The 13,622-nt window shown below is 54.4% G+C and overlaps 1 protein-coding gene across 1 annotated transcript in view; it reads right to left on the bottom strand.

The window, feature by feature from the left end:
• Positions 1-13,622, bottom strand: part of Ube3b (ubiquitin protein ligase E3B) — a 43,609-nt gene that overhangs the window by 14,220 nt on the left and 15,767 nt on the right. Inside the window, exons 10-19 of the mRNA XM_021186772.2 lie at positions 11,547-11,652; positions 11,205-11,325; positions 10,225-10,402; positions 8,777-8,946; positions 7,516-7,683; positions 4,172-4,343; positions 2,559-2,677; positions 2,023-2,137; positions 1,270-1,369; positions 744-863 (exon numbers count right to left, since the gene is read on the bottom strand). Coding sequence (XP_021042431.1) covers positions 744-863; positions 1,270-1,369; positions 2,023-2,137; positions 2,559-2,677; positions 4,172-4,343; positions 7,516-7,683; positions 8,777-8,946; positions 10,225-10,402; positions 11,205-11,325; positions 11,547-11,652 — 1,369 coding nt within the window. The remainder of the gene's footprint in view (positions 1-743; positions 864-1,269; positions 1,370-2,022; positions 2,138-2,558; positions 2,678-4,171; positions 4,344-7,515; positions 7,684-8,776; positions 8,947-10,224; positions 10,403-11,204; positions 11,326-11,546; positions 11,653-13,622) is intronic.

The following is a 13,622-nucleotide window of genomic DNA, read 5'->3' as shown; positions in this document are numbered from 1 at the left end:
ACAAGATCTGACTCCCTCTTCTGGAGTGTCTGAAGACAGCTACAGTGTACTTACATATAATAAATAAATAAATAAATCTTTAAAAAAAAAAAAAAAAAAAAAAAGAACCACGGCAACGCCCTAGCAATGTAGTCAGGCTGTCACAGGCACACACTGGTGTGGAAGCTCCCATAGACCTCTCTGCTCTCCCCAAAACGCACCAGGACACCTTGACAGTGTGGCGCTGAGGCAAAGTGCTTAGGGACAGGGCACCTACTTCTACCTTGTAAAGTGGCCACACGGGGGCACCCTGGACGAGGAATGGCTTGAGAGGGTGACAGTACTTGAATCTCTCCTATCTACAGAGGTGTTAGAGTCTGGGATGAAAGCTTTTGTGAGGTCAGGCAGGGCAACGCCTGCAGCGCCTGCAGCACAGACTTGGGAAAGGCAGGGTGGTCACTGAACTGGGCTCTTACCCTTGTTCCACAGAGGCGTTACGAGACTACGCTTCAGCCAGGGGCCCTAATAGAGCAAAGGAAGTCACTGAAGAGCCCCAGCACTGTGGGCAAGCCAGACTGAGCAGCTCCTCAGAGCCGCTGACCGGCCCGACCCAGAGCCCGACCAGTTCACACCCCTTCTTGCCCTAAGAGCCTCACTTTAAGTTTTCATAGCACAGAGTGACAGGAGAGTCTGGACACAGCAGGTCATTCCCTCGACCCGTCCGCCCGACAGACAGAGTACCCCTCTCTGCGAGGGCCACTCACCTCCAACATCCGGGACCTTCGGATGGTGATGTGGGTGACGTGAGGAGAGGCAGAGCTGGTCTCCACAAGCCCCAGCTTTTCTTTCTCCTTGATAACCATGTTCCGGAACAGAAGAACTCTCTGAAATGAGCCAAGATCAGCAGCAGGGTCAGCAACTAATGTCAAAGCCAAGCCAAGCCAAACCTCCACACAAAATGGCCAACATTCCAGTCGATGGAGCTGCGATGAGAAGCCGCCGCCCCCAACCCCCATGCTGTTGCTCAGAGGTGTCCCGAGGGCACAGTGAGCCTCTGCGGATGAGAACTAGGGGAAACGTGCACCAACACGGGTGTGATTCAGAGAGAGGCCAGCGAGGACCAGTTCAGTGGCCTTACACAGCACACACCTCCCTTCCCCTGCCTATCTTCACACCCCAGTACTCAGCACAAGACTGCCTGAGTCAGAAAGACCACACAGTGTGTGCGGAATGACTGAAGCTCACAGAGGCAAAGGCCACGTGAGGGACAGAGGTGCCGGGCCAACTCACGTTCTTGTGAGGCACGACGTGGGGGATGTGCTGCAGGACCAGCTGAGCCCTCCTGCGGTCCTTGTCAAGCTCCTGGAAGAGCGCAGCAGGCTTGAGGTCCCTTCAGGAGACAGACACACACGGCTGTGCTTACAAAGCCAGAGAAGCCTCCTCTGGCTGCTGCTTCTAGGGCAGGGCAGGGCTGGCATGCGTCCCAGGGTGGCGGCTGCCCACTTGTGTAAACCTTATGAACACAGTCACACCGGCTCATCCCTACACAGGTGCGCCTCTGTGGCTAACATAACGGCACCAAGCAGAGGGTGGGGTGGGGCAGGCAGAGGCTGAGTCTGTGAGGCTCTGGTGCCAGGATGACAGCCATTTCCTGGGGATCTGATGGTCCCTGACAGAGATGCTGATGCTTCTGAGGTTAGCTGTCGTCAGGGGCTCCCAACACACCTCCCAAACCCGGTGACTCTGCCGATAAAAATCCCCATGCTGCTCAGATCACCCGAGAGAAGCCCTCTCCCCAGCCTAGATGAGACACGGCTGCTGAGCCTGGCCTGCCTGGCTTGTCACCGCCAATTAACTGGAGTGACACTGCTGGACAGACTACTGTTACATGACACACCCAGACAGGAGCTTCACCAAACAGCACTTTTTTCCAGATAAACGGACAGGGTGCAGGAGGGGAGACGGCTCATTGCTGTAAGCACAGTGCCGGGCACCCGTGCGGCAGGTGGGGAGAGAGGCCCCGCGTGTGCTCGCCGGGCTCACCTCCGCAGCCAGTGGTCCTCCGGAGCAAAGCGCCGGCGGCAGTCTCGCTCATACAGCACCATCAGCCAGCCGTGGACAGACTGGAACAGCTCCAAGGTCTCACCCTTGGCGTTCTCTGTGCAGCAAACAGGAGGGGTGAGAGGTGGAGGGAGGGCAGGCCAGAGTTCAGGCACTCTGTCTTCAGTGGAGGCTCTCAATGGCCTCAGGGAATGCACCATCCTTGTCCTCTGAGGAGTCTGTACTGAACTAGCCAAGACGCGTCAGACAGTAGACCTGCCCGCAGCACGGACTGACACAAGCCCCCATGGCAGATGCAGAGAACGGCTCGGGGCCGAGCTAGTCACTAGTCACAGTCCCTTGCTTGTGCGCTGCCTGAGAGAGCTTTGCAGCCACACCACTACCTTATGAGGCCACCAGGTGTGTGAGCAGACAGGATTCCCTACCATCGCTGGTAAATGATAAAGCTGAGATGCAGCTGAGAGTACAGACTGACCTCCTGGGATCGCACTGAGGCACGGCGGGAACGGTCGCCTTACCTACAATTCCGTCCCAGATCATCTTAAACACGAAGGAATTGAGGAACGAGGAGATGGTGACCAGCTCCTCCAGCTTGAAGGAGATCTGTTCTTCATAAACTTCAATGTCATCGAGGATGCTACACGAGGCAGAGAACTGTGTCAGAATTCTCCATTGAGAAAAGGAAACAATGAGACCTCACTGACTTCTAGACAAATGAATGGGAGAATAGCGCAGGAGAATAGCGCGATAGCTTTCCTTGACACCTCCTGCATGGCCAAAACGCGTGGTGTCTAAGGTCTGCCTTGGAGTTATGCTGGGGCAGGGCAGCTCCTGGGGTTTAAACAAGCAAGTCTGGCCGTGAGCTGGCGACACACTTGAGGGCTCTACAATCTCCCTCCCTTCTGTTTGCTCGAAACTGTTCCCAGTGGGAAGACAGAGAACTTCAGGGAAAACAGTGAGGTCCTCTCAGGCTTTCCCCAGTGAGCCGCCTGAGGCGCACTGTCCGTCAGCCTCACCCTTGCCTGAGGAAGAACCTGAGACAGTGGTGCTCACCGAGGAGCACGGAGCAGGCGCTGTGGGGCTGCAGCCCATGTCTAGGCGAGACCAGTGGCGCTTGATGCTTGTGAGCAAATGAATGCTTGAAAGTCTATACATAGATGGATGGAGGGGTGGGTGGATGGATGGAGGGATGGGTGGATGGAGGGATGTGGATGGATGAATGGACTGACGGATGGACAGACGGATGAATGAACACATGACACAACTCAACTGAAGATTGACAGAAACCTCTGCACACATTTTAGCGTACAGCTCAGTCTTGGGTTAGCCTTGCCCCAGCCTTTAGAGTGTTTAATCCAGTCACTAGACCCCTTCTTCTAGGACACCTAGCCGTCAAGCTAAGTGTCCCTGAACCCTGTTGTTACAAGATCTTCTAGTCCGAACACAGCTGCCTGAGGTCCATTCTAGATCTTTCCAACCACCTTTGGGCGAGTGGAAGAGAGACAGCAGCATGTGCACAAGGAAACAAGGATTCTGTCGGATGTTCCGGGCTGTGCCTGACCCCGTTCTCTTATTTATTCTTTACACGGCAGGTGATGCCACCTCGATTCCACCAATGAGGAGCCCTCGGTTCAGCTGTCCCGAGGCAGCCTGCTAGCAGAGCTATAAGCGCGGCACCGACTGATTGACCCTCACACATGTCCTGAGGCGAGTGCACTGTTACTTCCCTCTGTACACAGGACAGTGAACACCCTGGTTTCTGAGTCTGGAATTTTCTGTAATCCACCTCTCAGTGAATAGAGGGCTAATGTGTGATTTGAACATGTCCCTGAAGACCCCCCCACCCCCGAGCCCATATAGCTGCCCTGAAAGTATCTAACAGTTGCTGGAGACGTGCCGCATGCTTTCTGAATGTCTTCTTCTCTACTTTCTTGGTGGGAGTTAAGGGGGTTATACGTTCCTGCTATGTTGTCCAGGCTGGCCTCAAACTCATGAGCTCAAGCGATTTCTCCTGCTCTAGCCTCCCCAGTCACTGCCATCACCCCAGCACATGAGTGCCATTACTTGCTTCCTGAACAGTTGATGGCCCCACCGAGTCTTAGCCCGGGCACTGAGTTCCACATGGACCTACGTGATGAGGTGCCGGGAACAGTCACAGAAGAGCATCAGCATGGCCAGGAGCTGCTTGGACTCTCCAGTGTCATTGTTCAGGCACTCCAAGAAGAGCTTGAGCCCGCCGTGGGGCCCCAGCTCACAGATAAACGCCCAGAGCTTGGGCAGCAGGTCATCCAGGTACGTAAGACCTGGAAGAGGAGAGAAACCCAAGCTTCAGGTGGGGACCCCAGCTGGTCTGCTGTCTCTTCCTTTCCAGGGGAAAAGCGCACCACTTAAACCAGCACGTGAGAGGAGGTGTGACAACGGAGAGCCACAATGGCAGGGGCAGCTGACACTGGACGGATGCTTTCAAGCACCAGGCTCCACTCCACAAGACTCAGGGGCAGCCCCACCCACAGGGCCCAGTGCAGCTCTGTTCTCTAAGGGAGGCTCCGTTACTGCCCCTCACCCATGGCTGGAGTCAGAGTCAGAGAAAGAGCCGGGACATCTAATGCAGCAGCCATGCTTTTCAATCAGGAGATCAGCTAAGGTCAGAGGTGTTTTTAAGTGCTGCAGGGCAGGCAATCTCTGTTGTTCAAAGCTTTAGACAAATTGATTTATCAGGCTGTGGTGGTACACACTTTTGATCCTAGAACTCAGGAGGCAGAGGCAGGTGGATCTCTGAGTTCCAAATCAGCCTGGTCTACAGAGTGAGTTCTAGGACAGCCATGGCTACACAGAGAAAGCCTGTCTTGAAAAATCAAACTCCTTCTGACACACACACACACACAGTCTAACAGAGCAAAGAGTAACTGCTCCTTGACAGCACTCAGGACAGACAACGCAGCTCTGAGGACAGCCTCCAGGTAGGGCAGGCTGTGTGTGCCTCCTGACACTTCCTTTACGTCATCTAGTCTGGTCACCTGACTATGCCGGCTGCCTGAGGCTGGCTGCTGTGGCTGATTGAGGCACTCATGACAGAAGCATTCACACTGGTCAGCCTTCCATGGTCTTCATCACATCAGGCCATGTTTACTCGGACGCTGTCACTACTCAATGCCAGCACAGAGCAGCCAGGAATAAAGGGGACAGACGAATCCGGCTGTCTCAATAAAAGGGCATTTACGACAGTGAATAGCGGGCTGGCTCAGCTCTGCGGGCAGGCCCGTGCTTGGCCATCTCAGAGGTCATCCGCATTTAGATGGCTCCTTCCACCTGCTCCCTGGACGCCGCACTAACACTGGGAAAGCAAGGGATGACTGCAGCAGAAACTCCAGAGAGAGCCCCAAGGCAAGCAACAAGACAACAGGTACAACGGGGGACCCTCCAATCTGCCTTTCAGGGCTGCATGGCCTGGACACAGGCTGTAGACTGCTACACCTTCGGTCCACACTAGCCAGTGACTAAGATGCCTGACCCGAGAGGTTCCAGGCATGCTGCAGATGCAGGGAGGTGACATGCTCTGCAGGGGACCTAACAGCTCTTAGCAGATCAGCCATTCCCCTAGTCTCACGTGAGGCCAGCCTGCTGCCTGGGTGGGGCTCTGGAGATCCTGTCAGGCCACTAAAGTGTGCCGACAGCTGAACGGAATGACTGTGAAGAAGCACACAGCACAGGACTGACACCTGCTTGCTTCCTGATGGGCACACTGGTTCCACTGGGGTACTCTGGGAACACAACCTGAACCACATACACCAAGAGTTCAGAAAGCTTACAGTTCACAAGCACATACAGAAACAGAGCAATCCGGCATTGCACTGGGCAAGAATAAGATAGCTTACTGAATACAAGGAGAAAGCAGCAGTGTCGCAGGCTGCAGGCAGACTCAGGGTCGGGGCGCTCCAGGGCGCAGACAGAGTGGGACAGTGAGTGGAGGAGTGCTGTGCACTGACTGCTGCGCGCCCTGTCACCCTGTGCAGGACTTAGGGTGGCAGCGAGGGGAAGGGGTTCCATGACATTTTATTCTCAAAGCCCGTGGGCAGGAGACTCATGTTCAGATTCCCGCACAGGGAAGGAGTTTTACTGTGGTAACCTCAGGCTCCTCTACCCAGGGGCCTCTCAGGTCCCGGGGCTGGAAATGCCTCCCCTGCTCTCTTCTGACTAGTGTCTTCTGGGGACCTCACAAGGCCTCCCTGGCCTCCAGCTCAGCAGGGAGCCCACAGAGGTGCCCAGGCCCCACAGCTGGCCTCACCTCTCATTGTCCTCACACCTCAAGGACAACCTGCCAGCGAGAACACACCCATCAACACACCCAACGCCTTCCTGCTCGGTCTATTTCTGCTACAGTGGCCTGGGGTCGCCCAGTCCCGGAGAGGAAGTCCAGCTCAGGGTAACTTCCTACGAGAGACAAGAGCCCTTCCACACACAAGCGGGCAGTCCTCAACAGTGGCAGCCAAGGGAGGTGCCCCATTCTCCCTCAGCCAGCGGCCTCCCCATCTTCACCCTCTGAGCACTGTTTCACTGCCACTCGCCCCAAGTCATCCAGGGACAGACCTCGTTTACCTCGGCATCGTCAGTGCCCCTCGCAGACAATCCTCTGACTGTCTGGACCAAGTGAATAAGCCTGAAGGACGAAGAGGCGGCCGGCGAGATTTAAACACCACAGCAGGCTCTACACTCTGTTCTGAAGCAAGCAGCCTGCCCAGCTAGGAGGACCACTTACACTCAGAAGATCAAGTCATACCACGATACATGGCTGCACCTTAAAAGCCCTTGACCCCCCAGTTGTCCTCGCAGAAGGGACTCTCTTGCTCAGCTGAAAGAAAGTGCTGGGCTGATCCACGAGATAAGAATCACACAGCCAATAAGAATGAGGTCTCTGCGGGGAGGACAACAGGAAGGACTGCGGGGAGGACGATGAGGAGGACAGCTGCGTATCTTATGAGTGAGGGGCAGGGAGGGCATAGCGCCTTGAGCCTGTCTGAGTGTCTACACTGCTGGCGAGCACCGCTGGGCATGAAGGGTGAGCACTGTTCATTCTCTTCTTCCTGTCTCGTACCTTCATGTTATTCAGAAAGAGACCTCTTAAGACAGTGGTGGCGCACGCCTGTAATCCCAGCACTTGGGAGGCAGAGGCAGGCAGATTTCTGAGTTCGAGGCCAGCCTGGTCTACAGAGTGAGTTCCAGGACAGCCAGGGCCACACAGAGAAACCCTGTCTCAAAAACAAAAAAAAAAACAAAAACAAAAACAAAAAAAAAGACTCTGCACCCCGTGACTAACAGCCAATAAGGGAACGGCGCAGCAGTGCTGTGACTGAGGCAGAGCTATGGAGGCTCACCAGTCTCTAAGAATAATCAAAACGCCTGCCCTCCGAGTCAACACGTTCCAGGAGACACTGCCTGACAATCTTGGGAGTGGGAGCAGCAGCCTCGGACCCTGACCTGTGAGGATCTGCAGGCGGATCTGGGTGAGGGTCGTCAGCGAGGTCTGATAGAGCACACAGATGTTGCAGACCTTCCGCACCTCAGCCGAGTCGACGCGGCGGCCCCCGACAGGCCTGAGGATGTTCCGAACCGAAGTCGACTTCTGAAACGCACGCTTGAGGAGGCCTGGCATGGAGGGAGGGAAGAAGACACACAGCAAGCGGTTCAGCAATCTGCCAGCTCCCACCTGTCATGGAAGGGTGCGGATGAGAACCCCAGGCACAGGCAGGGCTGCTGCATGGGCTCCGTGTGTTCCTCTCAGATAACCTGGGAAGATGCTAACGCTTGCTCCCTTTAATTACCACGCTACTTTTCAGCGTAAGGCAGGCATGCTCAGCTCTGACATGGAATCTTACTATATCTTCAGATTTCAACAAGGCAAAGGGGAGATGTTGGGGACTGTATTGGGGGAGGGGGAAGCCAGTCACTGTTTCTGTTGCAGAGAGAGTCCTGTGGACACCCTCAGGCCCTAAGTCCTAGTCTTCACTTCAGCCTTTGGCTTTCCTGTTCATGGGCAGATGATGCGGCAGGAGTGGAGCTGCCACCCACTGCCACCCACACCCAAGTGGCAGACCATCGCTGTCCCCGCCCACCGCCACCCCCGCCCGAGCGGCAGGCCAGTGCCCTCCCAGGTTAGCAGTGCAGGCAGTGATCGTGGACTGTATGCTGCTCACAGCTCCACGCCTGTGATCGCAGCAGCAGCAGCAGCAGCAGCAGCAGCAGCAGCAGCAGCAGCAGCAGCCTGCCTCTCTGTGGCGCACACTTCTCTACACAGGGTGCTGCTGAGGTGCTGCCTGGCCTGTGCCTCACTGGCTCCTTGGAGGAGGAGTCTTAAGTGAGAGATTTAAGACTAAACTTGGAAAAGCTTAAAGTCTCACATAAAATGAACTCTGTGTTCCTCCCTGGTAATACAAAAGGGTCCACAAAACCGGTCCTTGCCCCTCTGGCTGTCAGGAAGTCTGTAGTCAAGCTGAGGCTCAGAGTGACCCCCAGAGGATGTTGTGTGCCTCGGTCTCTCCCATTGGCTCTCATTTCTATACTATGACCCATACTGTCCCGCATGGCCCACAGGTGGAGGGCGCTCACACAGGGAGAAGCAGGAGCTGCCCTTCTGAACAGGGTTTGCCTAGCAGGCCCCAGGCCGGGGAGCCAAGAGACCCGCAGACAGCCCAGGACCCTCAGGTGCCCTGAGGGCTGACCCAGCCCCTCACTCACTCACTCTTCACGGGGAGCACTGTCTGCGGTGAGGACGGCTGTGGCTGCCCTGGGGCTGGCTCTGCGTGCTCTAGCAGCTTCCTGCTCAGGATGTCACTGAAGAGAATGCGGATGAGAGGCACTGCCCATAGGAACTGCAGCTGCTTGGTGATCAGGTACATGGAGTCATTGAGGCTAGGACAGACAGGGAGGCAGTGTCAGGCCACCCGGTGTCTGCCACGGAGAGTCACGGTCCCTTCCCTGGGACCCTCCGCACAGCAGTGCAGCCTGGGCTGGCACTCACATGCCTGTAGCCACAGCACTCGGGAGGCTGGGGGACTGCAAGTTAGAGGTCAGTTTGAGCTACATGTGAGCTTTTGTCCAAAACCCAACAGACGAACAAGAAAACCCAAACAAATTTCTCGTGAAAGGAAGTAGAATGAAGAAACTGCCACCGAGGGCTGCGCCTGCCTGTCTCCCAGGCCAGTCTCCCTCGCTGCCTGCCTTCCCTGAGGCGGCCATCTTATAGCTGCCCCTGCCCAGTCAGGCACAAGCTGTGTCCTGCTGGCCCCACACCTAGATGGCTCCACACTGCCACAGCCACGGCGTCTCCTCACCTCGGGCGCATCTCCACTGCAGGCTGTATTTCCAGCACCGCCCCAACTCCTAGACTCCATCAAGGCTCTAGGCTGGCTCCCACCATCTTGTGGGAACAGGGCCTGGCATGCAGTATGGAGACGTCTTGTGTCTGTGTGGCTGCCTGACTTCACCTCAGCTCTCCCGGCTCTTGCTATTCTGACAACACTGAGTTTATGATGCTCATACTGTGCTTCATGGGAAGTCCTGGGGGCTCCTATCCCTTTAAATCCTTTGCCTGTCTCAGCATTTCCAAGGCATGTGAGACCGTCAGTGGCAGGCACACTGAAGAAGAGAAAGTACCGTGGGCAGGGTCTGCAACTGACTAACTTAGAGAGACAGTGGGGTCACGTGACCTCAGCTCTCTATAGAAAAGCTATCAGGAAAGGACTCGGACGAAAAGCTAACCACACACGCCATTTGTGTATGAGGATCATGGTTACTGAATGTTCTCTTGGCACTGCAGCTTGAACCCAGGGCCTGCTAGGCAAACCCTCTCTACCAGTGAGCCAAAACCCCAGGCTGTATCTATGCCATATGATAAATACGCAATTTTTTTTAGAACTATTTATTTTTATGTATGTGAGTATAGTGTCGCTGTCACAGACACACCAGAAAAAGGCATCAGATCCCATTACAGATGTGAACTACCATGTCGGTGCTGGGAATTGAACTCAGGGCCTCTGGAAGAGCAGCCAGTGCTCTTAACCTCTGAACCATCTCTCCAGCCCCACATATGATTTTTATAATGAAAGAAAAGCTGGAAGAAGAGAACGGGAGGGGGAAGGAGGTGAAAGGTGTGGGGAAGACAGAGCCCGCCCTGTCCCTGGGACATACCCGTAATCCACAGGCTGGGAGAACCAGCCAAGCACAGGGTGCCAGTGGGTCAGGTTGGACTTCTTCTGGGACACGTACTGCTGACAGTAGCACAGCATCCGGGTGAGCAAGCTCACAAACCCATCCATCTCTTCCTCTAACAGTTTGAGGTTGAGGGAGCCCAAGTGTAGGAGATTGCCTGCAAGGAGAGAGGGCTGAACGTGAGGGCCAGACAGGCATGCTGCGGCATCTCCCAGCCCTGCTGTCTGCTATCTGCTTACGTGAGGAGGAGCGTCTACATGGGAGGGCTTCTGTCAGTGCCAGAGGCAGTGTGGCAAGAACCAATGTGACCTGACTTTAAGTCACAGCGTGGCCACAGATGAGCTCTGCAACTCTCAAACCTGAAACGGTCTCCTTAGCTCTAAGCCAGAGTAACGATGCCCGCCATTTCTATGGTACCGTAGGAAGACACTGGACTGCCAGGCACCAGAGGGACATGATACTTAGCATCGTATTTTACTACGACAGTAACACTTAGAACCCAGGAGGGACACAAGATGTGGCAGTAGCTGATGTCCTGGGAGATGGCTGTCCTCAGTATTTACCAAAGTACTCCCCTTAGGGTCCAGCCAGAGAAACACAAATGCTGTAACCGAGGGAAGCCTGCCATTCTGGCGGGTGCCAATCTAAGCCCAGCTTTGTCTAAACTCCCTTCCTCAGACCAAGAAAGAGCTGTGTGCCCTGCATTCAAATGTTGCAGTCCCACAGGAACACAGCGAGGCTCTGATCTGAGCCGCGGGCACTCCCTTCTAGGGAAGGACACCACGGCCAGCAGGACACAGGCACCCACGTAGTCACTCTACTGGTGGTTCTAACTGTTCTTCTATCTGCACCGTGGAGAGAATCCATTTTTATATATTTAACTCCTGCTAATGACCTTAACGAAACATGAAGGCCTCCCCCACGGCCACAGCCAACTCAAAGCCAGTCTCTAGACTCACCCATGAGACACAGGGTATGGCAGCCTTCTAAGCTCTCACAAGCGTCGCGGCACCGCTCGCTGTCTCTCAGGAAGACAATGAATTTACGAAGCATGTCATGGGACTCTAAAACGCTGAGACGCTGCAGGCAACGGCAGAGAGTTAACATGGAGCTGGGGAGGGCTCTCCCGAGAGAGGACCTGACCAGCGTTCGCTGCCCTGTCCTTACGGAGGCAGCAGGGAGAGAGGATGACATCAGGGACCTGACTACACCAGCTGCTGGGGAAGCTTGAGAGGGACCAGGAACAGGCAGAGGGGCTGCTTTCCTTTTGGAGTCGGGCACACAAAGAACTGCACGCTCACCTCAGGGGCCACGGTGCTGAGATGAGCCACGAGAGCAGGTACCGACATGACGTGAATGATGAACGGTCGCATCAGATTGTCTGAGAACTGTGCAGCAACCACAGGGCTAGACAGAGAGGGGACAGGGCTGAGACACAGGACAAGCACACAAGCGGCACGGAGGTGACGCTGCCAAGAGGGAGGGGGAGTTCTGAAGTGACTGGCTTGAGAAAATGTTTGTTCTATAAGAGATGTGGAAGGGGCCGGACGTGGTGGCGCACACCTTTAATCCCAGCACTCGGGAGGCAGAGGCAGGCGGATTTCTGAGTTCAAGGCCAGCCTGGTCTACAGAGTGAGTTCCAGGACAGTCAGGGCTACACAGAGAAACCCTGTCTTGAAAAAAACAAAACAAAAAAAAAAACCAAAAAAACAAAAGAGATGTGGAAGAAAGCAAGATAATAACCTCCATGGACGGGGGGAGGGGTTCTGACAAGGACCAAGAAAGCTTCCTATACAGCCCACTCCTCAACTGAGCAGAGCCACCCAAGTGCGTCCCCAGGGAGACAGCGCACCGATACCTCACACTTTAAGCACATGGTTTACTTTAGAATCTACAGTCTGTATGAACATTGAAAGAACATGCATTAGCACACAAAACAGACAAGTAAGAAAAGCCTGGGAAATAGAGGAAAGGTCAGCCGTGTGACTTGTGAGTGAGTGACAGGAGAATGAACAAGGGCCCCTTCTTCTACTTCCTGAGTTATTTACAAAATAAGCATGTATAACTTCCATTAGAAGTAGATATTAAGGTGAGACCCTGGCCCCAGGCTAGCACGGCAGTGTGATCCCAGCACATGGAGACTGAGGCAGAAGAATCATGTTCAAGGTTAGCCGGGCTATACAAGACCTGAACTCAAAAAACCCAAGGGCCTGGGTTGTGTCTCAGTGGTAGAGTCCTTGTCTAGCGCACCAAGGCTGCAGCACAGAAAACCAAACCACTGAAAAGGTAGTGACCCCATGTCTTACAGCGTACACAAAATTAACTTTTTTAAAAAAAAAAGATTTATTTATTTATTATATGTAAGTACACTGTAGCCATCTTCAGACACTCCAGAAGAAGGCGTCAGATCTTGTTACGGATGGTTATGAGCCACCATATGGTTGCTGGGATTTGAACTCCAGACCTTCGGAAGAGCAGTCGGGTGCTCTTACCCACTGAGCCATCTCACCAGCCCCCAAATTAACTTTTAATTTTATACTAAAATCATCAAATGCATAGAAAAACCAGACATCGTTGGGACCTGGGGTTATACAGTGAGCTCTCAGAAATGACACTAAGAGTGTAGGTACAAAGGAAAAATGATTACATGCACAACACCAGAGACACAACAGTTTGTATCACATGCTCCACCCAGAAAGCAGAAAGACGAGCGCCAGGTGGAGGCGCTCGCAGACCACGCCACCTGTCCGCGGGCTGGCATCTAGAACACAGAAAGAACTCACTAACTCAGTGGCAAAACCCAACTTAAAGAAGGCTGAACAAGCTACAGGCGGTGCTTGCTGGAGTCCTGCTCTGGCAGGTAGGGCGAGGAAGAGCCAGGGCTTGAGGTTAGCCTTGGCTACACAGCTGAATGCTATGTTCAAACTAAAACACAAAGCCAACGGAGAGAGGTGGCCACACATTTCCCCAGAAGAGACGCCAGATGTTAAGGAACACTTGGGAACTCAGCGACCCGAGCCATCAGAGACTGCTAACGCCAGTGACAGCACACCACACTCACTGGGAAGTTCATGAGGCTGCGAAGAAACTGGAGGCCGCACCGGCTGCTGGTGGGAATGAATGCTCTGCAAAGCAGGGACAGCTCCTCACCAGCCTCAGCATCTGTCACCGCACTATCTCACACCTAGAAACACCTAAGAGGGACTGCAGACACACGCCTCACACAGGGACTGCAGACACACGCCTCACACAGGGACTGCAGATGACACACGCCTCACACACAGGGACTGCAGATGACACACGCCTCACACAGGGACTGCAGATGACACACGCCTCACACACAGGGACTGCAGATGACACACGCCTCACACAGGGAC

The sequence above is a fragment of the Mus pahari genome, chromosome 23 (assembly GCF_900095145.1).
Source record: "Mus pahari chromosome 23, PAHARI_EIJ_v1.1, whole genome shotgun sequence".
NCBI lineage: Eukaryota > Metazoa > Chordata > Mammalia > Rodentia > Muridae > Mus > Mus pahari.
Note: the sequence above shows the minus strand (reverse complement) of the source record. Positions and strands in the feature narration are given on the sequence as shown.